Consider the following 20,957-nt stretch of genomic DNA (forward strand, 5'->3'; position numbering starts at 1 on the left):
TCCAGGCTACAAAGTCTACGCAGGGAGTTGCCTTCCAGGTAGCTGTCTAGTTCTCACTTGGTAAATGTAAATAATCAACCACAAATTACCATACGCTTTAACAAAATAACATTGGAGGAAGCAAGAAATTATTATTTCTCCAAGTGACTTTTGACTTTGCAATGTGCCAGAAGAATCCTTAATATTCCAATACAAAACCAACTAATTGCATACTGCTGACAGGAATGTACTGATTCCTCGAGGGGATCTAAGTTTTAATCCGATTGTATTAATCTTGCCTTGAAACAGCAGAAGTAATTTAAACAGTCTTTCTGTCTAGTTATGGAATAATCCATTTGGAAAATTGAATTGTGTAATTTGTAATTGTTTTCCAGGCTTGCTAATGCAAAACTGTATCGGTAGCAAATTAAATGTTTAAAGTATGACCACTCTGCTAATAACTGGCTGTTAAACATTTATTTTAATGAATACTATCACTTACTATGAATGAAATGTCTAGTTTGAGGCTTTAAAAGAATTAAAGTAACTTGTCAGGATATTTTGGTATCTTCACTATAATGCCATACAGCGAGGCTCATTGCAAGTCTGTGGGGCAGGTACATGTCCTTCCATATGGAAGGACATATCTTGTGCATGGCTCTGCTGATCCTGTGAGTGAAGGAGCAGCCTCTGAGAGTGATGGTAAAAACTGAACCTCTAAATCTGGTCCTTGTTCCTGGCTTTAATTTCTTGAATAAGCCAGTGTTGGACTACAGGGGGGTTATGGCCAGTGTGTGCGATTCTGTATGTGAGCAAGTGAAAACTAGCAGCTGATGATTTTTCCTGCTGAAGAAAGGGAGATACAGGCATGGCTGTAGATTTTTTTTTAAATATATATATATATATTTAATAAATATTTTAAAAAAACATATAAAATTTTAGAATATTATGTATACTTAGTAAATTAGATATGTACAGGCAAATCTTATACGCAGGATTGGGCTGGAATTGCAGCAGCATTTTCCATTAAATGTTCCCCTGGTGTGTCCGGGGAAGTGTTCTGCCTGTACTCATCATGGGGGAAATTTTCAGGAAGCCAAGACAGATGCATGAAGCCGTTAATTAAGATAAAAACACAAGATACTTGAAAACCATTGAATGTGGCAATAAATATACTCCCTCGTGTTGTGTTCCGAAAGGCTACCCATATCTGAGAATTACGTACTAATTCAAACAATAGTTTGAATGCTAAAGACCATTTTTAGTAAACTGCGTGTTTGTCATGTTTTTGAAGGGAATGGGAGAGATGGAAGAATTTTTGCCTGAGTGTATCTGGTCGGGGTGATACGGCTCTGTCTGCTTGTACTGTCAGCTGGGAAATGAATGATTAATCCCTGTTCCTGGTTCAGAACTCTCTTACCACACAGCTCTGCAAGTATTTTAGTTTTTAATCTAATGAAATGTATTTCTATGGTATGGATTGTCATCTTAACATAAAGGAGGCTTGAAAGTAAAGAGGAGGGGAGAAGTATGCAAAGGGAGGTCTTTAACCCCTAACAAAATATCATTCTTCTTGTGATTTCTCTGTTAACACTGTCTTAGGTCTGATATTTGTGATTTACCCACCTTTTTAGAATTAAGTTTATAAATGTACATTACTTATTAATCTCGGACACAGAAAACATACATGAATTAAACTAACCATGAAAACACTGTTTTGCAAGAGCCTGGCAGGAGGAGAGTTCTTTCAAAAATGCAAAAAAAAGAAAACTTCAGCTGCAAATATTTGCAGGTGTTTGGTGTCTGCTCCTGACTCCTTTCCAAAAGCGCGGTAGAGGGGATGTTAGCAGCCTGCCACTTCTTCAGTGTGAATTCGGTGCATATGTGCCAGACAATTCGAACCATCTGTTGCATAAGGGTGAGCAACAGGAAGGCTATTTAGGCACCTGGGATAATGATGGCATTTTGAAGCACCTTGCTGGGTGACACAGCAGGTCAAATATCAAGTGATCTTTAGACAACTTCTCCCTCAGGTGCGCTGTTGAGCCTTGGCAGCAGGAATAGCTTCTTGGCTAAAGCTGGATCTTGCCAGGAGGGGCTATTATCATACTGGAGTACTTCTGAACCTCTGAAAGGTGAAGGCAACTTCAGCGGCTCAGTCCCAAAAGGGAAGAGAGGTCAGCTGCTTATTGAGTATATTTTTGCCAGACGTAAAACTCAGGTGCCACAAGGCTGTACCCAGGACAGAAGGCACGGATGAGCCGAAACACCAAATTCGGGTGACTCTTCTGCATGCCGTCACTTGTGCCACTGACTTCAGATGGCCAGATTTTGTCCATCTGTTATTCTCCCTGTGTCTGCTAGGTCTGGTACTGAATTAAAACTTAGTCTGAAACCGGCTGGGAAGAGACTAGAGTGTGTGCATATTACTGTAGACATTTGGACCTGGGTCAGAGGTCAGAATTGGGGGCTACCTGTCTGTCGCACTTCAAAGGGAGATGCTTTGGTGTCAGCTTGTGCAGCTCAACAGAAGCAAATGCCATCAGGAAATCTTCAGACGCATGTGAAGACTTCCAGAACGTGCTCTGTGAAATGCCATTATACAAGAGCTCTCAAGCAGTCAATGCAGCACAAAATAACCCAGGAGCTGCCAAATGTTGTAGCTAGCATTTCTCCAAATATAAATACTCTATTTTTCCCAGGTCAGAGCTAGAACATGAGTTACAAAGGATTTGACGATCAGTGAAATTAATGACACAATATTATTGATTTCAGTATTTCTTCAAGATATCACCCAAGGGATAAAATCACCTGCAATTTTATTTGACCAGTCTGTGAACCAGGGCTCTTGGAGTGTGTTTTTGGTACATGGCTGCTGTGCTTCGCAGTGCAGGCAGCCTGCATTCACTCAGGGCGATTCCTGGAAGCACCTGACTTACTGCACACCGCTGCAGTGTGCGGACTTATATTGGGTCCCTGTCCTGTCCCTCCTCCCTTCTCCCAGCATATAGCACTTGGAGGTAGAGGCAAAGTGATGAGGAAGAGGCTTAGGATAGAGCTTTGTAAGCACATTCAAAAAAATCACCCTCATATAATTAAGTCGTTCATGTTCACCCCGTCTCTGTACCCCTTTTTCCTTCCTCCCTTCCCTGTACACCCAGGAAAAAGCCCATCAGCCTGAGTTGTGCTCGCACTAACACCCAGGTCAGTGGCACACTCGTGTGCTCTCTGTCTTCGTCCTCTGCTTTTTTGTTGACTTAGGGAGAGTTTTCACTTAGAGAGATGAATTAACTGCTGGTTGATACCCCAGAAAGGCAAAATAGACCACTGTGAATACTGCGAAGGCAACAGATAAGAGATAAATAACGTCTTAGATCATCTGCATTGTCTTCTTCATAACACAGTATGCTTAGAGAGAGTAGAGTAATAGAAAGCGAATGTAGGAGAAGGCATATTCAAATGAAAACAAATTTTCTGTTCAGAAGGATGAACTTTGGGATTTCAAGCATGAGCTGATTCTTCTAAAATCTCTATTGGAATATATTACTCTGCATTTGACATTACAAAGAAGTACTTTACTGCAGTAACTAACTGGCTTTTGAGAGGAATTTACGATAAGAAGGCAAAAATTATTGCTATTCTCAGCTCCAAAACGATGCCATTATTTTCATGCTTTTTTTCATGTTTAGTTGTTTCTAAAGGGGAATGCGGGAGTTGCGAGTTATGCTGTCATGAGGCCAAGCCACCCAGCCACCATACTTCTGGACACCTTGAGTTTTGCACAACTCCCTAATGGTCCACTGAAGTGACTGTAGCATAAAGTGGCCGTCCTCACTCGGCGGGAGGAGAAGTGAGATTGCTGTGCTGGGCCGTAGGGTGGAGGAGGAGCTGCTGTGTAACTTTTGGTGAAACTTTTCTTGACTGGGAGACCTAAAGAAAGAAAATTTTTAGTTGCAAGGCATGTCCATGGCTTTTGTCCTACTCTGTGTGCTGGGTAGATCTTGTTGGAATGACCTGCTGCTTCTGATGTGAAGCCCTAGAATGGAGGGAGACTGCAGGTATCTGAGATGTTGGCAGGAGCAAATCTCAGTCCCCGTGGCTGGGTTCAGAGATGATGCAGTCCTAGAGCTGCAATGTGGATATGACACATGAGCAACAGTGTGCAGGGCTGGAAGCCTTGGGGTGGGTGGGGCGAGCTGGAGATTGGGGTGCAGAGACTGGGAAGTACAGGATGTCGCTAGCAGTACAGAAATGAGAGGAAATGGGTGATGGATGCTCTGTGCCAGGGATGCAGAGCCTGCAGGAGCTCGTGTACGGAGATTGGGCAGTAGCTGCAGCTTGCAGCCCTAATGAGAATAAAACATGACAACTTGGGGGGTAAAGTGTGGTCTTAGGGATGCAGGCAGTGGTGAAGGTCAGATGTACAAGGTTGGAGTCATAGTAGAAGAAACAGTGATCAGAAATGTCTCTCCTTTAGTGTAGGCAGACGAAGTTTTAATCTTGTCCTTCTCACGTTCCCAGCAGTGTTATGAACATCTGCTCCCACCTGGCCTGGAGGTGCATGACTCAGTCTGAACCCAGGGTCTTTAGTGATACTCTTCGGGTGGGTTGGTTGTTTCTTCTTTCCCGGCCCTGTGCAGTAGCTAGCAGCCCCCCACATGGTCAAGTGTCCTTTGCCTCCCTCGCTGGGATGGAGGGTGGCTCCCTGCCAGCAGGTGCTACCCATCACCAGGGGCTGACGGGGGACATGGGCAGCAGCTGACCAGTGGGTACTTCTGAGCCTCCTCACTGCTGAAAGTGCTTTTGGCTCCCGGGCCAGCAAGGCGAGGCAGCGTGCTGTTCCCTGACGAGTATAAACCTTTCACGAGGTCACTGAGCCCTGTCACAGCATCCTCAGGATCCATCACGCTAGAGACAATTACTGGGGTATCCAGCAGTAGGAGTGTGACATGTCTGATTTGAAGAAATAAGCTTTCCATTAGGACAAATCCTAGATAGCTAAATGATTCATTACCAAAATGTATGGCTACATTCTGCTTCTCCTAACTTTTGTACTTGTAGGTACAAAACTTCATTAGCACGTTCACTTGCAGAAAATGTAAATGTGCTCAGTATAAATGTCAGGGTGGTTGCTGTCCTGAATGAAAAAGTCTAGTTCTTTTTTTCCTCTTGCATGTGAATCCTTTCTTGGCATATGAGAAAAATATATGAGAGTTGAACTTGGCAGCTGGCGATTTGTGCTTGACCTGTCATGTGCTGAGCACGATGGGAATAGGTTATGACAGATTTGTCATATTTAACAATGAGCTTGTCGGTGTCTTGTTAGCACTGGGGGATCTGCTTCCATTACAGGATTTTCCTGGAAGAGTAAAAAATGCTCATGCAAAATTAAGTGCAGTTAGGAAGTCTGTTTTGACACTTCTCAAAATCTTGAACCTGGAGGCTATAAAAACCTGAGTTCTAAATTTGGCAGCTATGCAGAAGGTTTGGTGTGTTCCCAGAGGGATGTTCCTTCCATTATTTCCTTCTGCTACTGCCCCTAGAGTGAGTTTCCAGACATTGAATGTGTTGCTTATTTTTATTTTGGGCAGACGTTGCTCACCAACTGCTCTTTGTTGCTTCCTTTCACAGTAAGATTACCTTTTCAGGGGTCTTGCTTGAAAATGTGATTTTGGCTGTCTGTTCTCCTCTGCTGGAAGGGAACAGGCAAAAAACTGACTCCAAGAAGAAAGTGACTTGGGGTGAGGGGCCAGAGAGATGCAGTGGGTGCGCTGGTGAAGCGAGATGCTCTAGAGGAGCGGTTTCTGTTGCTGGACCCTACAACACTGACAACCCCTTGTACTTCCTGAGTCTTACCTGTAAGGCAATTGCTGCATTTCTTTGGTTAGAGCTGACACAGTTTGATATGAGACTATTCCACAGGACTAATGAGACCAAAGTAGTGAAGTTGTTTGCTTGTTCCAACATTGTTGGAATGTTTCTGTTAAGTTCCCCCTCTTTCCCTCTCTCTTCAACCCCTACCATGTAAAAGAATCAGTGAAATGTTTTCTGATAATGAATATTTAAATATAACTTCGTGATTCCCTGTCTGGGTGTTAACCTCTATATTAAAAGGAATTTAAATAATGAAGACTTCCTCCTCAGTCAAATTTCTGAGTGTTACTTATGGTTGTGAAACGTGGATGTTAGAAACATGAAGCCACTGTAGTATGTATTTACTAAAGCTGTATACAAGGTAACAGATACATGTTTATTCTTCTGATGTGAAAGCTATTCTTCCATCAGTTTTTGGCAACCAAGCAACAGAAATCTGTGTTTACAAGTCTGTGAATCTTTAAAGGTAAAAAGCTTTCTAATAACTAAAACTGTGGGTTTATTTTTTTGTTTTTAAGTGGACCGTTCTAACAAATCTTCAACTTTCCATCAAAAAATAATTCAGAGAGCGGCTTTTCACCATTCTTACAGTTTTGTCCTCCACGATGAAAGCTGTGCTGGAACTGGACATTTGCTTCTCCAAATGGGTGAATCCTTTAGATTTTTATCTTCACCTCTCTTTGCTTCTGCTACGTCAGGTTGGTCTTTCTCATGTCCTTCACGTAAATATTTCTCAAACTGGAGTGAGCTTTGATTCTGCCTGCCTCTTGGCTAAAATCCTGTTCAGATGGTGTTGCACTGAAGCTCACGTACAGATGAGAGATCTGGAGGACGTGGCTGCTTCATTATCCAGGGTCTTCAAGTTGATTGCCTAAGGTGATTCACGTCAAGGCTGCATTTCTTTAAGAGTAATCATAGGCATGTTCATGCTCTCTCTCCTTTTCTCTGTCCTTTGCAACATGATATAATTCTTTTCTTTCCTTCTCCAGTCAATAATGGATATATATCTTTTCAAGTTCCTAATTAAAACTCCAAACTGTGCTTTTTCAGGTCACAGAGCTCAATAATGTGAAGAATATATTACGAATGCCAAAAAGCACAAAGAAGCATGCTGTTGGGATTTATTTTAATGATGACACATCGAAAACCTTTGCTTGTGAGTCAGGTGGGTAAAATGGCAACGCACATTAGAAAACATAAGAGCATTGATTGTGAAATTATGGACGTATTGTACCTACACACAGATTTTCTGGGCATTTATACAGAACTTGAGGCAGATGAATGGTGCAAGGTGCTGCAGATGGAGTGTCTTGGAACGCGAATTAATGACATTAGCCTTGGAGAGCCTGACCTGTTGGCATCTGGAGTAGAGAGGGAGCAGAGTGGTAGGTACATAAATGTTGACCTTTTAAATCTTTAATTGCATTATTTTAAAGTCTTTTGGACTGTGCATGTGAATATCAGAAATAAATTGGTGCAAAATTGTTTTTCCAAGCCCTCCTTCCCGTTTTGTGGGGTTTTGTTTGTTTGGGGTTTTTTTTGGCTTTTGTTTTTTTTTAATTGCTACCAGAGATAATAAGTAAGGTAACTAGAACTATTTTGGAATAGCATTTTTCTTTCTCAGACAAGTTAGTTGCTCTTGGAGATTGCAACTGTCTTTTGTTGTGTGTTTTCTCGTATGATGTCTGTACAACAGTTTCACTCTGTGTCTGAGGCTTTTGGCAACATTGTAAGCAAATAATAAATAGTAGTAATTGCATGCAAAACTTCAGCCCATGGCCACTTCACTTTCCTATGCAAATTAACTAATTACATGCACAAATCAATTGCAATGTATTTATTCATGCACACAATTTTATTAATTGTTTGCAAATGTCAGGATTATGATGGTGCAGTTCTCTTTGGTACCTGAATGCACGCACAAATGTTTGATGCCCTTTGAGTGCAGCATTCTGACTGCCCCAAACATGGAGTTTATTGAGTTATTGGATGGAGTTGAGTCTTTGTTTTTGAATTAATTGTTCAAAGTGGAAATAAGATCTTGTAATAGAGGTGGAAAATAGGAAATTCCTTTAATGACTTGTGCATTTAATGGGCAGGGATTTTAGACTAACCTTTTGTTTTTCTCCCAGAGAGATTCAATGTGTATTTGATGCCATCCCCTAATTTAGATGTGCATGGGGAATGTACCTTGCAGATAACATTTGAGAATATCTGTCTTTGGGACATCCAGAATCCCAGAGTAAAACTCATCTCTTGGCCATTAAGTGCCCTCCGACGCTACGGGCGGGACCCCTCTTGGTTCACGTTTGAAGCAGGGAGGTAGGTGTGTGTTCGCTATATTGCGTTGCTTTCCTCGGTGGTGATGGGTGGTGCTCTGGACCACTTCTGAAGGTTGTTGAAGGACATCAGAACTTATCTTCAGACAGAGGCTAGTCTGTACCCTCTGCTAAAAAAAAAATATTGAAACAAATATAAAAACAAATAAAACCCCCTCTTAATCCCAGGTTGTAGCTTGAATTGAAGCAGTTGCCAAATAAAAGTGCCTGATGATGGGGGTGGAAGAGCTGTGGTGTCCCAGGGGACTGTGGGGTGGAGGCTGACAGCATTGTATATTACTGTATAGGGTTGTTCTTAAATAAAGTGTTATAAGAGCCAGAGAATTGGATGGACAGGTCTGGGAAGAAGGAGTGAACATCATGCCAGAATTCGCACAATGTGGGCCTTTGGGCACACAGTTATGGGTTCTGTACCAGGAGAAGTGGGGTTTGAAGTTCAGAGCTGTGAGTGCCAAGTTGTTTCCCAAAAGCAAACTAAAGTAATGGAGAAGGGACTCCTGTTTTCCATTGATTATATTCCTGGTTTCCATCTGGATTTATAAGAAATTGAATGCAATTCCCTGTTTTAGAGATGTTGGTCTGTATTCTTCCTGCAGCTCAGTCTTAATGAGCTGAAGTCTTTGTGTGGCTGAAGTTGGAGCACTTACTTATTGAACTAAACTATCAAATCCTTTCTAAGGGATATGGGTGCATTATTTTAGATAAGCACATTAAAGAATTACAATATTAAAAGAGAAACATACAATCATATAATTAACCTATCAGGAAAAGGAAGAGGCATTTAAATGTCCATCCTCCATATTAATGCAGAATTTAGTCCTCTCGGGGGGAGGGAAAGGACACAGTTTTATTTGCTGATCATGCATTAGCCATGATAAGACAATGCAATTGGGATGCTGAGGATAACTATTTATTGTTTCAAATGGAAGACAAAACTCTGCAAAACTCATTACAGGCAGTGTTAAAAGGGGATGACAAATTAATCCTACCTGGCACAGATTCTAGATAGGGTCTAAACGTTAAAGATCTGGGTCTTGCACATGAACCCTCTAGAGTTTAAGCGCTTATGATAGATCAGTGGTACTTAGCTGAGTCCCTGTTTGGCGAGAGCAACACAAATATGGGCTAAAATAATAAGATTGGACCAGGGGTGGTAAGACCCGTACGCAAAGACGTTTAGATAACTTTGTTCCATGTTTCAACAACCTTTGTTTTCTTACTGCTTGTGCGATAGCGCTTTTAGAGCAGCATAGTAAAGTTTGCTTGTTCCCAGTGGTCTGTAAACTTAAATCTCACACTTGGATCCCATCTGTTCTTGCTTTGGCAGGATGTGTGACACAGGAGAAGGACTATTCATCTTTCAGACCAGGGATGGGGAAGCAATCTATCAGAAGGTTCACTCGGCTGCTTTGGCCATAGCAGAACAACACGAGCGCTTGTTGCAGAGTGTGAAAAATTCAATGGTACGGCTGCTCGTTATGCTTGTTATTTCGCATTGGGCACTGATGAACAATATGTTTCTTCAGTGTGATTTTAAATTTTGATTCACAGATAGTAAGCAGTCTGATTATTACTCTTATTAAATTCTGCTTGCTTTTAATATTTAGGGCAGTATATATAACTGGACTTGCTTTTCAAGAATCAAAACAACAGGGAAACTTATAGTCCTTGATTTTTGTGTTTGTAAAGCTATCAATAAGTGGGGTGAATTATTACAGAGATGATAAGCTCCTGTCAGTGCACATTCTCATTAGGTTCCTTTGATTAATCAGCATCATGAGTTTGTTTGGAAGCATTTCTCATCAATCTATTCGCAAAATGTTGTGGCTCATGCTCAGTTTTCCATTTGCTAATTGATGTCTGCACTCCAAGGATGATTTGGAAAGAGTCATATGGTTCAGATTAAACTATGGGGGAGGACTAGATGTTTGTCTGATCTCTCAGTGGATGTCTGTTTTCCACAAGTGCTTTTGGTGTCTGAAACTTGTTTTATGACACACATGACTGGTAGGAAATATAGGAGTGTAAGATACAAAACTAGCATACAGATTGAGAACAGGCAGTGGGGCATCTCCAAAAGCATTATGTCTAAGGAAGGCAGTTTTATGGCACTTGCACCTAATGTGTTTCAGGATCTTATTAACTTTAACTTTTTTTTTTTTTCCATGAAACCTGTAGAGTGAAAAGAAATGTTCTGTTTATCCTGTATCACAATTGGTCTCTACACCCCAAGACTCACAGGTTGGCTCTGACAGCAAAATTAGTATCCTGGAGATAACAGGCTTTCTGGAATGTATAAAATGCCCACAATGGACAACTGTGGAAGCGCCTGGCTATAAACAACATCTCTATTCCAGGCAGTAGTAACTGGTTTAGGTAATCTCTAATAAGACTTAATGTCTTTCTCTTATTGTGAACTTAAGCACTGCTGTTATCCACATCCATGTCTAATCCTTTCAGTAATTCTAGTAACATCTTCGTTTCAGGGATAAGTTTCAGTGATGAATTATCCCAGTATTAACTGGATGACCCAGCTGGGATGAAACAGAAAATGCCATTACTCCTTGTGGAAACTTAAGAAAATATAAGAGTGGATGTTGAGGGAATGAGAAAGGGAACAAATTGTCTTAAGTACTTATATTTCTTTTGTTCTTCCACTTTCTTGGACTTGAGACAGAATGGAAGCCAAATACATGATAGGAAAGTTATTTCTCTTAATAATAGTTCAATAAGGAGGAGCAAATGAGGAGAGGAGGAGCAATAGGAAACTCTTTCCAAGTGTCCCAACCAATCTTGTGGATTGGATAACTGGTTGCTTCAGCCAAGCACGCAGGCAAATGGGTAATTTGTAGAGCAGGTGGGATGACCGATATGGGAAAGTGAGGAAAATTCAAGTCTGTTTCTAGGTGGTGTGGGTCATGCAATGTCTTTACTTTCAACAGGAAAGAGACTAGTTAGTGTTATATATATATATGTATATATTTCACACCGTACGTACTGTGATATACCGGTTTTCAGTTGACGTTACTCTGTTAACTTCTGGCTGGTGTCATTACAATGTGGTCACTTCTGTAAAGCCCATGGGAAAGCACTGTGTCTGTGAGGATGAAGTACTAACTTGGAGCCTTTCTTGTGACAGCCTCTGCCCTGTGTCCATTTAGACCCCATGCTTTTCCCAGCACTTCCAGGATCACTAGGAAGAGCTTGACACTTTGCTTGCTTTCTTTCAAAAACGTTAGAACTAGCAGGTGAACTCGGCAGCCATCTGCACTGGTAGTTTTCCCTTTTCCAGTAAAGTATCATCTAACACCATCTTTGCTGGTTTTGATTTTTGTTTGAAACAAAAAACTTTATAGTTCTAGTTAGCGAAGGGAGTTTTTGTTCAAAATATCCGAAATTATCTAAGTTGAGACAGATGGGTAGATGATACAAGTACTCAACAGTAAGCAGATTAAAATTAACCTAGGCTAAGTCAGCATAACCAGCTAACATTTGTAGCCCACCAGGATCAGAAGTGATTGAGTAACCTGTTGAGAGCACGATTTCATTTTCAAAAAACAGAGATAAGTTCAGTAACAATACTGAATAGGCTTACAGGCAATTTCATATTTGGTGGTTTTACATTTATGTAATAGCATCTTTAATAGATGATGTCTGGCGCTGCGCTGTAAAATTTCCGTCTTACAAGTGCCAATAGACTCAACAGACGCACAGTTGCTAGAGGTTTCAATAGAAAGCAGCTGCACAACCTCTGAAAGCTTTTTCATGAACACTGTGTCCAACCACAACCCCTAAATCTAATTTTATAGACCTTAGAATGCTAAGTGGGGGATAAGAACATATTCCTGGTGAAATGAAAGCCTTGTAGTTTGTATATTCCTTGTAGTGGAATATAATTGTTTCAGATGAGTCCATATGCCCCTGAATATGAGTTTCCCAAGTCTGTCATAGAAACGTTGTCTGGTTCCAAAATAGTCAGTAAGACTTGGTGGCTTCTCCGGGGTTCAAAGATAGTCAGATTTAGAAGTTTAGGATCATTATATCAGTGTTGAACTCAGGTGGCTTATTTTGCTGATTACAAAATATTTGTAAAGTACATGTTTGTTCAGATGGATTGATTTCCCCTGTAGTTTTCTTCTGCTTTTGAACGCTTCAACAAGGAGTTCATTTTAGATGCTTGCACTTCATGCTCGGCTGTCTATATTGTTTCTATCTCCAAGAATTATTTACCCTGTGTGAATTTTCGTATTAGTGAAACTTGAGCTATTATTTACAGAAAGGGTAAATAAAAGTAGAAAGTAGGAGATACTGATGGTGAGAAATTAAGTCTACACTGAATGTCTTCTGTTTGCTCCTGTAATCCTGACCACTGCCACATCAGTGATGTGATTATTTAAGACCGAGGTGAAGATGGTATTAAGCTACCTGAGGGCTCCTGGAACCTGTGAAGGAAAAAAAAAAAAGGGAGTTGAATGTCCCATGCTGATAGAGCGAAATAAAGCTGCCAAGTACTGTTGAGAATGTGGGCTATAATGTGTCTGTCGCCTCCCTAGCAGCCGCTCTTGTTATATTACAGTATGTTGGTTCAGTTCGTGACTATAACTGGCTCTGGCTCTTGAAATCCATGTGGAAAATTGATGCGATAGTGGTTCCTCAGCTGGGAACCTCACCCTGACACTTTCTGTTAATGTGCTGTTGCTTTCTGGCGAGGTCTGAGCATATGCTGACCAGAGTCTGTGACACTTTCACAAGTGGGTTTCATTTATTTTCTTTTGCAGTGAATTCAAAGATCTCTCCCTTTTCTCTTTTAAAGGGAAGAAAGAGCTGGCTTTGCTTAGCGATGCATGAAGCCATTCTGGTCATTTGGTAACTCATCTCATCCAACTGTTTCTTTCCTTTCACTTTTGCATTGCCAGACAATGGAGAGAAAATATCTATTCAAGTTCTATTTTCATGAGTATTTGGTTGCCATGAAAACTGACGGGAGTAGTGCTGTGACTTGACTGCTGTCATTTATGCCTGCTCTCAGTTCAGGTTGCTTTAAAAAAAGACATTACAACTTGACATCTTGCTAAAGTAATAACAGTGAACTTTCCAGTTTTGGCAGTTGAAGCTCAGTGCTTCATAGAAAGATATTATCAGCCAGTTTACCGGCAGCCTTCCTGACTCTTATTCCCCTCTCAGTAACTCAAGTGTGCACGTTGCACTAGATCCATCTGATGTGCGAGTGCATCTGTCCAGGCTGGAGCCTGCTATTATCTCTGGCCATTTCCACAGAGATTCATAATTAAGAGTGGAAATGGTGCTCACTAACTTTTGAAATAAGAGAAGAATATTGAGTATTACTGTAAGATGGATCGTAGTCAAAACGGCAGCAATATGTTAGTGCCTTTTAATTTCTGAAGTTGTTTTTATTAGTTTACCATTCTGTAGTTTTGCTGTAATGGGTGTAGCAAATGTTTCTTAAGCAATTATCGTTCTAATTGATTTTGATTGATTAACATGAATTTGCTTCACTGGGAAGAAAATTCCCTCAAAAACACAGTGAGTGCAATCCTCTCCAATTGGGGATCCCAAGGTGGTTTACTTAGTGCAAATTCTTCTGCAAAATCTTTGAAAATTGTGTTGTCCAGCCTGAGGAAACCAACCAAACTTAACAAATCTTAACTCAGCTTTCTTTTCTTTCCTTTTGGAGCCATGCTCACAGCTAGCTTGAGAGAATGTTGGTGGGTGGGGTTTTTTGGTTGGTTGTTGGTTTGGTTTGGTTGGTTTTTGTTTTTTTTTTTTTTTAGCAGACAGTGGTTTTGCCTCTACTGCAAATTTTGCTGATTGTTAAGGTAGGATCCAAGAAAGAAAATACTTTAATCTTTCCTCCCTGAGCCCCCAAGACTTCTGGGAACCAGCCGCACCCTGCGTTTGACCAGAGCTGTGCTTTGGCCCAGCAGACTGCCTTAGTACGGCTCTGTGCCCCTGCCCTCCCGGTGACAGGAGGTGGCACAGCAGCTCCCCAGCTGTGCCTTCCCACCCCCTTCCTCTGCGGATCTCTCGTAGCCACTGGAGCTGCGGCGTGGCTTTGTGTTGTCCCTCGCCACTTCTCGCATCTTTGCGGCTTCTTTGGTTTAAGCGTGACTTAACATAACCTGATCCCTGCCACGTGTGCAGGGAGCTGCGTTTGAACTGCTCTGGGGATCCTGATCTCCTTTCAGGTTTCAGCATTCTTCTTCTCCCTTGGGCAGAGGAGGGCGAGAGGCTACGGATTAGGTGCCCTCCAGTGAACAGATTATTTGTTGTATTAATGGTACGTGGAGTCGCGCGTCCCGCCTGGCGCTCTGCTCGCAGCCCGTGCTCATGCGTGTTCCAGCATATCAACACTGACTCTTTTCGACCTGCTTGTGGTGCCGGGTGCTTCTGCGGCATAAAGCCAGGTCATTATCAAGTTATTCCTACTCTTTCTGTTGCCACAGAGATACAGTAGGTTAATTGTGAGAATGAAATCAATCATCATTAAAGCTGCCTTTGCTCACAGTCCGAGGCGTTTTGATGAAACGTCGTGTATTCAGGACATAACATACTAATTCTTATCTCCAGCTGTGGGATTTTTAATTTTTTCCCCTGCTGATTGAGTTCAGAGGGGCACCCCTTCTGGCCCTTTTCTGTGTCTTTATCTAATCTTTCTTTAGCTGTGTCTTTTTTTTTTCTCCCAGGATAGCCTATTGGTTTTCTGCACTCCTTCTAAGAGTCAAACTGCCTTAGCTTGCTGTCCAACTCACCAATAAATGGAACCACCAAAAAAAGTATCTCCAGCCAGGAAATGCCATCCTCACAATGCTCTGCTGATTTTTATTCCCAGTAAAAGATCCATCATTATTTGTTTCCATGGTGCTGAGATGTGTGTGGTGACACTGCAAAGGATGTTGGGGCTTTAGTGAAGGAGCTGTAATAAATACGCTGTACCGTGTAGGGTGCAGTGATTCACATCCAGCTGACGTGGAGGTGGGTGTTTTAAGAGCAGGAGTTGATCTGGGTTTGGTTTGGTTTTGTTTTACCTTCACGTCCCAGGCACAGTGTCCACCGTACAGAGAGGAGGTTGAAGGTAGATGGCACCTCTAAATAACTTGGAAATGGGTCTCTTTGGATACAGCCAGCCCTCACCTCTTTTCTGTGCTTGCTTTGCCTGTTTGGTTTTGGCCAAAATATATTGATCTTCTTGTAAAAGGTTCTTTCACCTCAGGTTCTGGGAAACTAAAATGTAAAGGCTTACTTTTCTGTAAAAAGTGATCTTTATAAATTAGAAGAGTCAAGTGTAGTCTCGGTATGTTTGAACTGATATTTTTCTGAGCTTTGGGAGGAGAATTTTAGCTGTACTGTGAAGCTTATGATAAAATCCAATTATTTTTATCAGCTTGCACATACATCTTATTAAATTCATGGAAAAAAACGCCTTAAAGTAGTCAGTTCTCATATATTTTTATGTTAAGTATAGTATAACTAACAAGGGGCTGTGATTATGTAAGAAAATGTAGCTGAAGGCCCTGTATGGAGGGGGAAGTGTGAGACGGGGCTTCCAGCCCACGTGCTCTCCTCAGCGTGCCTGGACGTGCTGTTCGTTGAAGGAATTTAGCTGAAGGATGCAGTTATCTCCTGTGTTGAACTCCTGTGCCATCCAGCTGGCACATTCCTCAGCTGTAGGAGATGGGAGATGAATAGAAAATGCTTCAAAACTAACAAGAACAACTTGTCCTCGCCCATGTGAAACATCTCCAGTCAGGTTCTCGATGTGCTGGGACTGTATTTAGCTTTGGGAAGTTGCTTGCTTAGCTGGGAAGACCCACGGACGGCTTTGCTGCTAAAGGGGGAGCATGCTGGCACTTTCCTATCTTCCACTGATCCCCGGTTTCTGTTTCAGCTGCTTGAGTTAAAACTCCCCTCAGGGGAAGCAGTGCTAGCCCAGGACCAGGGCAGCACCAAGGTGAGCTTTGGTGTGCAACAGCAGCGTGGCCTCCTAACCCGAGTGGTGTGTGCCCGTGGAGACTAACGGCTGGTGTAGGGTGGGCAGAGCGAGGGAGGGAGATACCGTTAGAAGTCCTCGCAGCCAGCGGTCGTGCTATTCTCGGAGGATTTGCAATAAACATGGCTGTCTCCTTCACATCAGTTTACTGCTTTGCAGCTTCAGATGAAAATGAGCGAGCGAGCCGTGTCCCTCAGCACCATGGTGCCCTTGCCCCGCAGCGCCTACTGGCAGCACATCACGCGACAGCACAGCACTGGCCAGCTCTACGGTCTGCAAGGTAAGGGGCTGGGGTGGAAAGAGTCAATGCACAAATCAGATCACGACATTGTTGAATCATTTCGGTATCTGTCCATCTCACTGAAGGCTGGTGTTCCGTCTAAGCCAGTTGCCACTGCTGTCTGGTTGACGGAGAGAAGGGCACATCCCGCTTTAAGATGGACAACTTGGTAGAGGGGTTGTTATCAGGAGGTGCTCTTCTTACTTCTCATTGGAGAGGGATCCTTCATTTGACAAGTTTTCTGACCATTTTGAGGTAAACAAGGACAAACTACTGTTACAGGATGGCCAGTTATCAAGGTTGCCCAAGCCTTCCTGCCACTAAACTCTTTTAACGGCACCTGATTTTTTTGCCAGACTTATACCATTTGGCTCCCCTCTCCTTTGGATGGTTGCCTCATCCTAAGTGTGATGCAGTCTTCATTATTCATTTTGAGTACTTGCTAAAATTCAACCTCGAAAACAGCTGAATTAGGGAAAGTAAAAGGAAACGGCCATGGTAAGTAGTTCTAGAAAACTGTTGCTTGAACAGCTGCAATGCTGCCACCGTGCATTGCAGTGTGGCCTGAAGATGGGCAGATGTCTTCTCCAAATCCCCTCCTTGCTGTCAGCCCAAGGGACTGAACAGCTCAGTCCCCTCAAGCCTGAAAACCTCCCCAGGCTGCAGAGCGGGAGGACTCGCTCCCGGGGAGGTCTCTGCACCCGATTGTCCCTCTGTGGTCACCAAGGGACATCTAGTGGTTACTGAGCTCAGGGGTGGGGAGGAGGGAAGGAAGCCCACCGCACCTGCAGGATGGCTGGCTAACAGGGGCTTCGCAGGAGTCCTGACGTGAGCCATCTCTGCCCATGTATTTCACAGCGTGTTTCAACACCGAACTTCAGTCTCCTGAGATAAAGTGAAAACCGCAGCACCTGCCGCGCACGGTCGTTACTTTGTGCGGATTTCCCCAGAGGCACCTCTGGAGTAGGAGCTGCAGGTGCTTAGTACCTCTGAGGAGCTGATCCAATGTCAGCACCTTGTAGTCATGCATGTTTTTAGAGTTTTTTTTAAAAAAAAAAAAGCCCATTTGTATTTCAAAACACAGTTTTCCACTCTAAGCTGCGTGGGTTGACTGAGTTAGTGTGTGTACAGAAGTTGGTATTGGTGAGTTGTGAAGTCAGGCTCAGGGCATGACTCAGAAAAGCCAGCGGAAAACAGCCTAAACCCTTAACAGAAGGGGGACAGCCTGGAGTATTGAATGGAAGGAGCCAATACCTGCCATAACTTTATTTTCACAACATATGGAACAAAGGCTGAGCTTGATTAAACATCTGGATGATACAGACGGACTGAAGCAGTTTCCCTTTGCTGTGGGGGCATTAGAAAGTGAAGCTCAGCTTGGTCATCAGGACATGGGCTGTTTCTCTGTCATCCCTGAAGGTCAGGGCTGGGTGTGCGGCTCCAAGAGGCAGCTCTGCTCTTGGTGCCTCCTCCTGCTGCAAAAAAACCACAGGTAAACCTGCGTTTAGCAGAAAACCTCAGGAGCTGGCAGGGCTTTCTAGTACTAACATGGAGATATCATTTACCAACATCAAGCCTTCAGAAATCACTAGACAGATATGTTAAAACATCCTGGTTTGGAAAACTTCTGCAGTCATTTTTTGTTTGTTTGTTTGTTTCTTTTTTCCTCCCCTTGGATATTAGGAGTTTCTCAAGGAATAATGAATGATAGATATTTATTTTAGTTTTTTTGATAAAGCAGGAATCTGTAGAGGCTGGCAGCTCCAGAACATGAAATATCACAAAGTGTGATTAAAAATTACAAGTGCTGGCAGCCCTGACAGATACAGCCATATTCCATTCTGGTCCTCTGATTTTCAGCAAATCATATAAGCTAGTATTTTTCCTTTTTCCTTTTTTCAACACTAGAGGGGGCAGGCAGCACATAAAAAGCCCCAGCTAAACCCAGCAAATGTTCCAGAGGAGGAATGAATAATAAAAGCAGCACTTACGTGCCTGTTCAAATTTGTTCAATAAATTAGGGCATGGGAAGATGACCTGCTGGTGGCAGCCCGTGGCACGCAAGAACAAGACTGCTTGCAGCACTCTGACACAATCAGTGGATTGGGCTGACTGTGCCTTACTATAGAGTCCTTTATTAAAACAATAATTCAGCATTGAGTTGACACAAGATAAATAGACTATATGGGTACAAACCACTTGTTTTACATTTAGAAAAATAGCTTGCTTGTTAAACTGGGAAAAAAAGGATCCTGGGAGATTGTCGTCATGAGATTGGGGTAAAAGTCTTTGAAAAATAGGCCAGCCATGCAGCCAGCATTGTAATTAGGAAAGACACTGAAGTTCTTGTCTCGTTCATAGTCAGGGCTACTACTTCAGTGGTACCCCAGGCACCTCTAATTAGATTAGGTTGCCAAAATCTTGAAATGCTTCAATTACTACTGGGAAAAAAAAAAAGAAAGAATCGTTATACTCAGTTGTATAATTCTGTAGGTATGAAGCAGCATTTCACTCACTGAATGGTGGAGGCATCTGAAACCTTGTATGCAAAAACTTTCTTCCACCATGGTTGGAATTTATGGTTTCTGAATTGACTCTTTTTCTCTTTTCTAAAGAACAGAAAAGAACTGATGTAAATATTGTGAGCTAAAGTGCATTTTTCATTTAAAATGCAAAGTCAGAACTTTTAAAAAATTTATTTGCTTTGTACAACTCTCTGTTCTGAAGGAACTGGGAAAGAAAATCTGAGTGGGGATGCTTCCGAGATGGAGCAGCAGATTAAGCAGGGATAGGTTTAAGTAAAAGGCTGTAATCTGTAGTTCACATAGTCCTTTATAAAATGCTGAATAAGATGCCTGTGTCTTACTGAGTGTTGTTCTGTTTTCTGCATCTGACTCGGCGAAGATGTTTCTAGCCCAGTGAAGCTTCATCGCACAGACACTTTTCCAACCTACAGGTCAGACCATCGATAAAAGACTGTAAAGAACTTTACAAACTCTTTGTCTTCTGACAAACTGCCCCAGTGGATGACAGTGATGATAATAAGCAAGGATGGAAACACGGAAGAGTTCAGGTTGGATGAAAAATTCTTGCAATACAAAGGTTTTTTTTAACTTTGCCAAAAGTTAAAACTGTTCTGTAGATATTGGGGAGGGGAACAAAACCAACAAACCCTCCAGTGTTTCTTTTATATCTTACAGCTGGACAGAGAAGAAATCACTCCCTAAATATTTCCAAATGTTTTTGTATGATAGGAATGTTGTAAATATACGAGACTTTCTTGTTGTAGTGTGGTTCCATTTTGTCTATTACAGCTGTGTGTTCACTGATGTCAGCTGTGTCACCCTTGTTTGTTGTAATGCTTATCTTTAGTTATTTACATTATTGTTCAGCCTAATCCTTGACCTTTGAAATGGTGGCCAGTTTTAAGCAGCTATTGGATACAATTTTTCCTGTTTGAAGCCTGATGAAGACTTGATTGATTTCTTTTAAAAGCACCCTCTCTATCTTCTATTTCCTGTATTTATTTCCATCTCTAAATGTTTAAAATAATAAAAAAAAAGTCCCACCTAATTTGTGGTAGAGTGCATTTTGTTGTCACTATCAGCATCACAAAGAGAGCTGTTGTGGGGGCACTGGGGCACTAGAAGGAAGGATGGAGCGGGACAGTGGTTTGCTTTGGGTGCCCCTTCCACATCTAAAGCAACAGAACCGCTCACTTTGTGTCCTAGTGAAACAGTAGTAGATTCAACAGGAATCTCACAATGCCACAAACCATTTTGTGGCAGAAGGCAGATTTTTCTGTGTTGTGACAGCATCCGTGTTATGCGCTACTTTCATAGATTGGCACCAGCATCTTAATTTAACAGCAAACAGACTTTTCAAAAATAGCATGGTCGACTACTGTGTGCTACGCCAAATGGTCAGAAATGTGTAACAGCAGTAGATAGAAAGCTGTGATTACCCTGAGTGCAAGTGGAGCACTGCACTTAGCGAGGTATGGTTAAATCGTTTTCTTAACAAGCTCTGAGTAAGAATGCCTTGTCGGGTTACAAGGCAGACTGATCGTCTCTAACCATCTCATTCCTGCTCACCTAACAAGCTTAAGGACTAGGTCTTATTTTGATTGCACTACTGGGGAATATGGCTTCTGCATATTTTTAATTGAAAAAATATGGGATATCATTCTAATGATAACTGCATTTATCTAGGCATGTATAATGTTAGCAGCTAATTTTTCAGTAGATATTCTGGAAGAAAAGTAAAAGAATGCAATGGCCAGAGTAGATTTGTAGAGAATGAACTACATTTGTTCATGTTTGTAGAGAATGAGTTAGCACAGCCTAATTTTCTCATATGACAGACGTCTTATGTTTTGAGTAAAAATAGCAAATATCTTAAGCTTGGCTTTTAATTCTGAAGATGAAGTTTCAAAGCAGACTGGGAGGACATGATGTTGATCATGACCCACATGATG

At 42.0% G+C, this 20,957-nt stretch overlaps 1 protein-coding gene across 7 annotated transcripts in view; it reads left to right on the top strand.

Moving 5' to 3' along the window:
* DOK5 (docking protein 5) overlaps window positions 1–20,052 on the top strand; it is a 44,458-nt gene extending 24,406 nt beyond the window's left edge. For 2 of the 7 annotated variants that reach the window (XM_075166557.1, XM_075166559.1), the window contains exons 3-8: window positions 6,904–7,018; window positions 7,119–7,238; window positions 7,986–8,175; window positions 9,520–9,655; window positions 16,360–16,480; window positions 19,385–20,052. In XM_075166557.1, the coding sequence (XP_075022658.1) occupies window positions 6,904–7,018; window positions 7,119–7,238; window positions 7,986–8,175; window positions 9,520–9,655; window positions 16,360–16,480; window positions 19,385–19,452 (750 nt within the window). In that variant the 3' untranslated portion in view covers window positions 19,453–20,052. Of the gene's footprint in view, window positions 1–6,903; window positions 7,019–7,118; window positions 7,239–7,985; window positions 8,176–9,519; window positions 9,656–16,098; window positions 16,162–16,359; window positions 16,481–18,501; window positions 18,682–19,384 lie in introns of those variants that run through there. The other 5 variants (XM_075166554.1, XM_075166552.1, XM_075166555.1 and 2 more) reach the window with 5 other exon arrangements.
* Window positions 20,053–20,957: the final 905 nt, after the last annotated feature.

This window comes from Calonectris borealis, chromosome 17 (genome assembly GCF_964195595.1).
Source record: "Calonectris borealis chromosome 17, bCalBor7.hap1.2, whole genome shotgun sequence".
NCBI classification, from domain to species: Eukaryota; Metazoa; Chordata; class Aves; order Procellariiformes; family Procellariidae; genus Calonectris; species Calonectris borealis.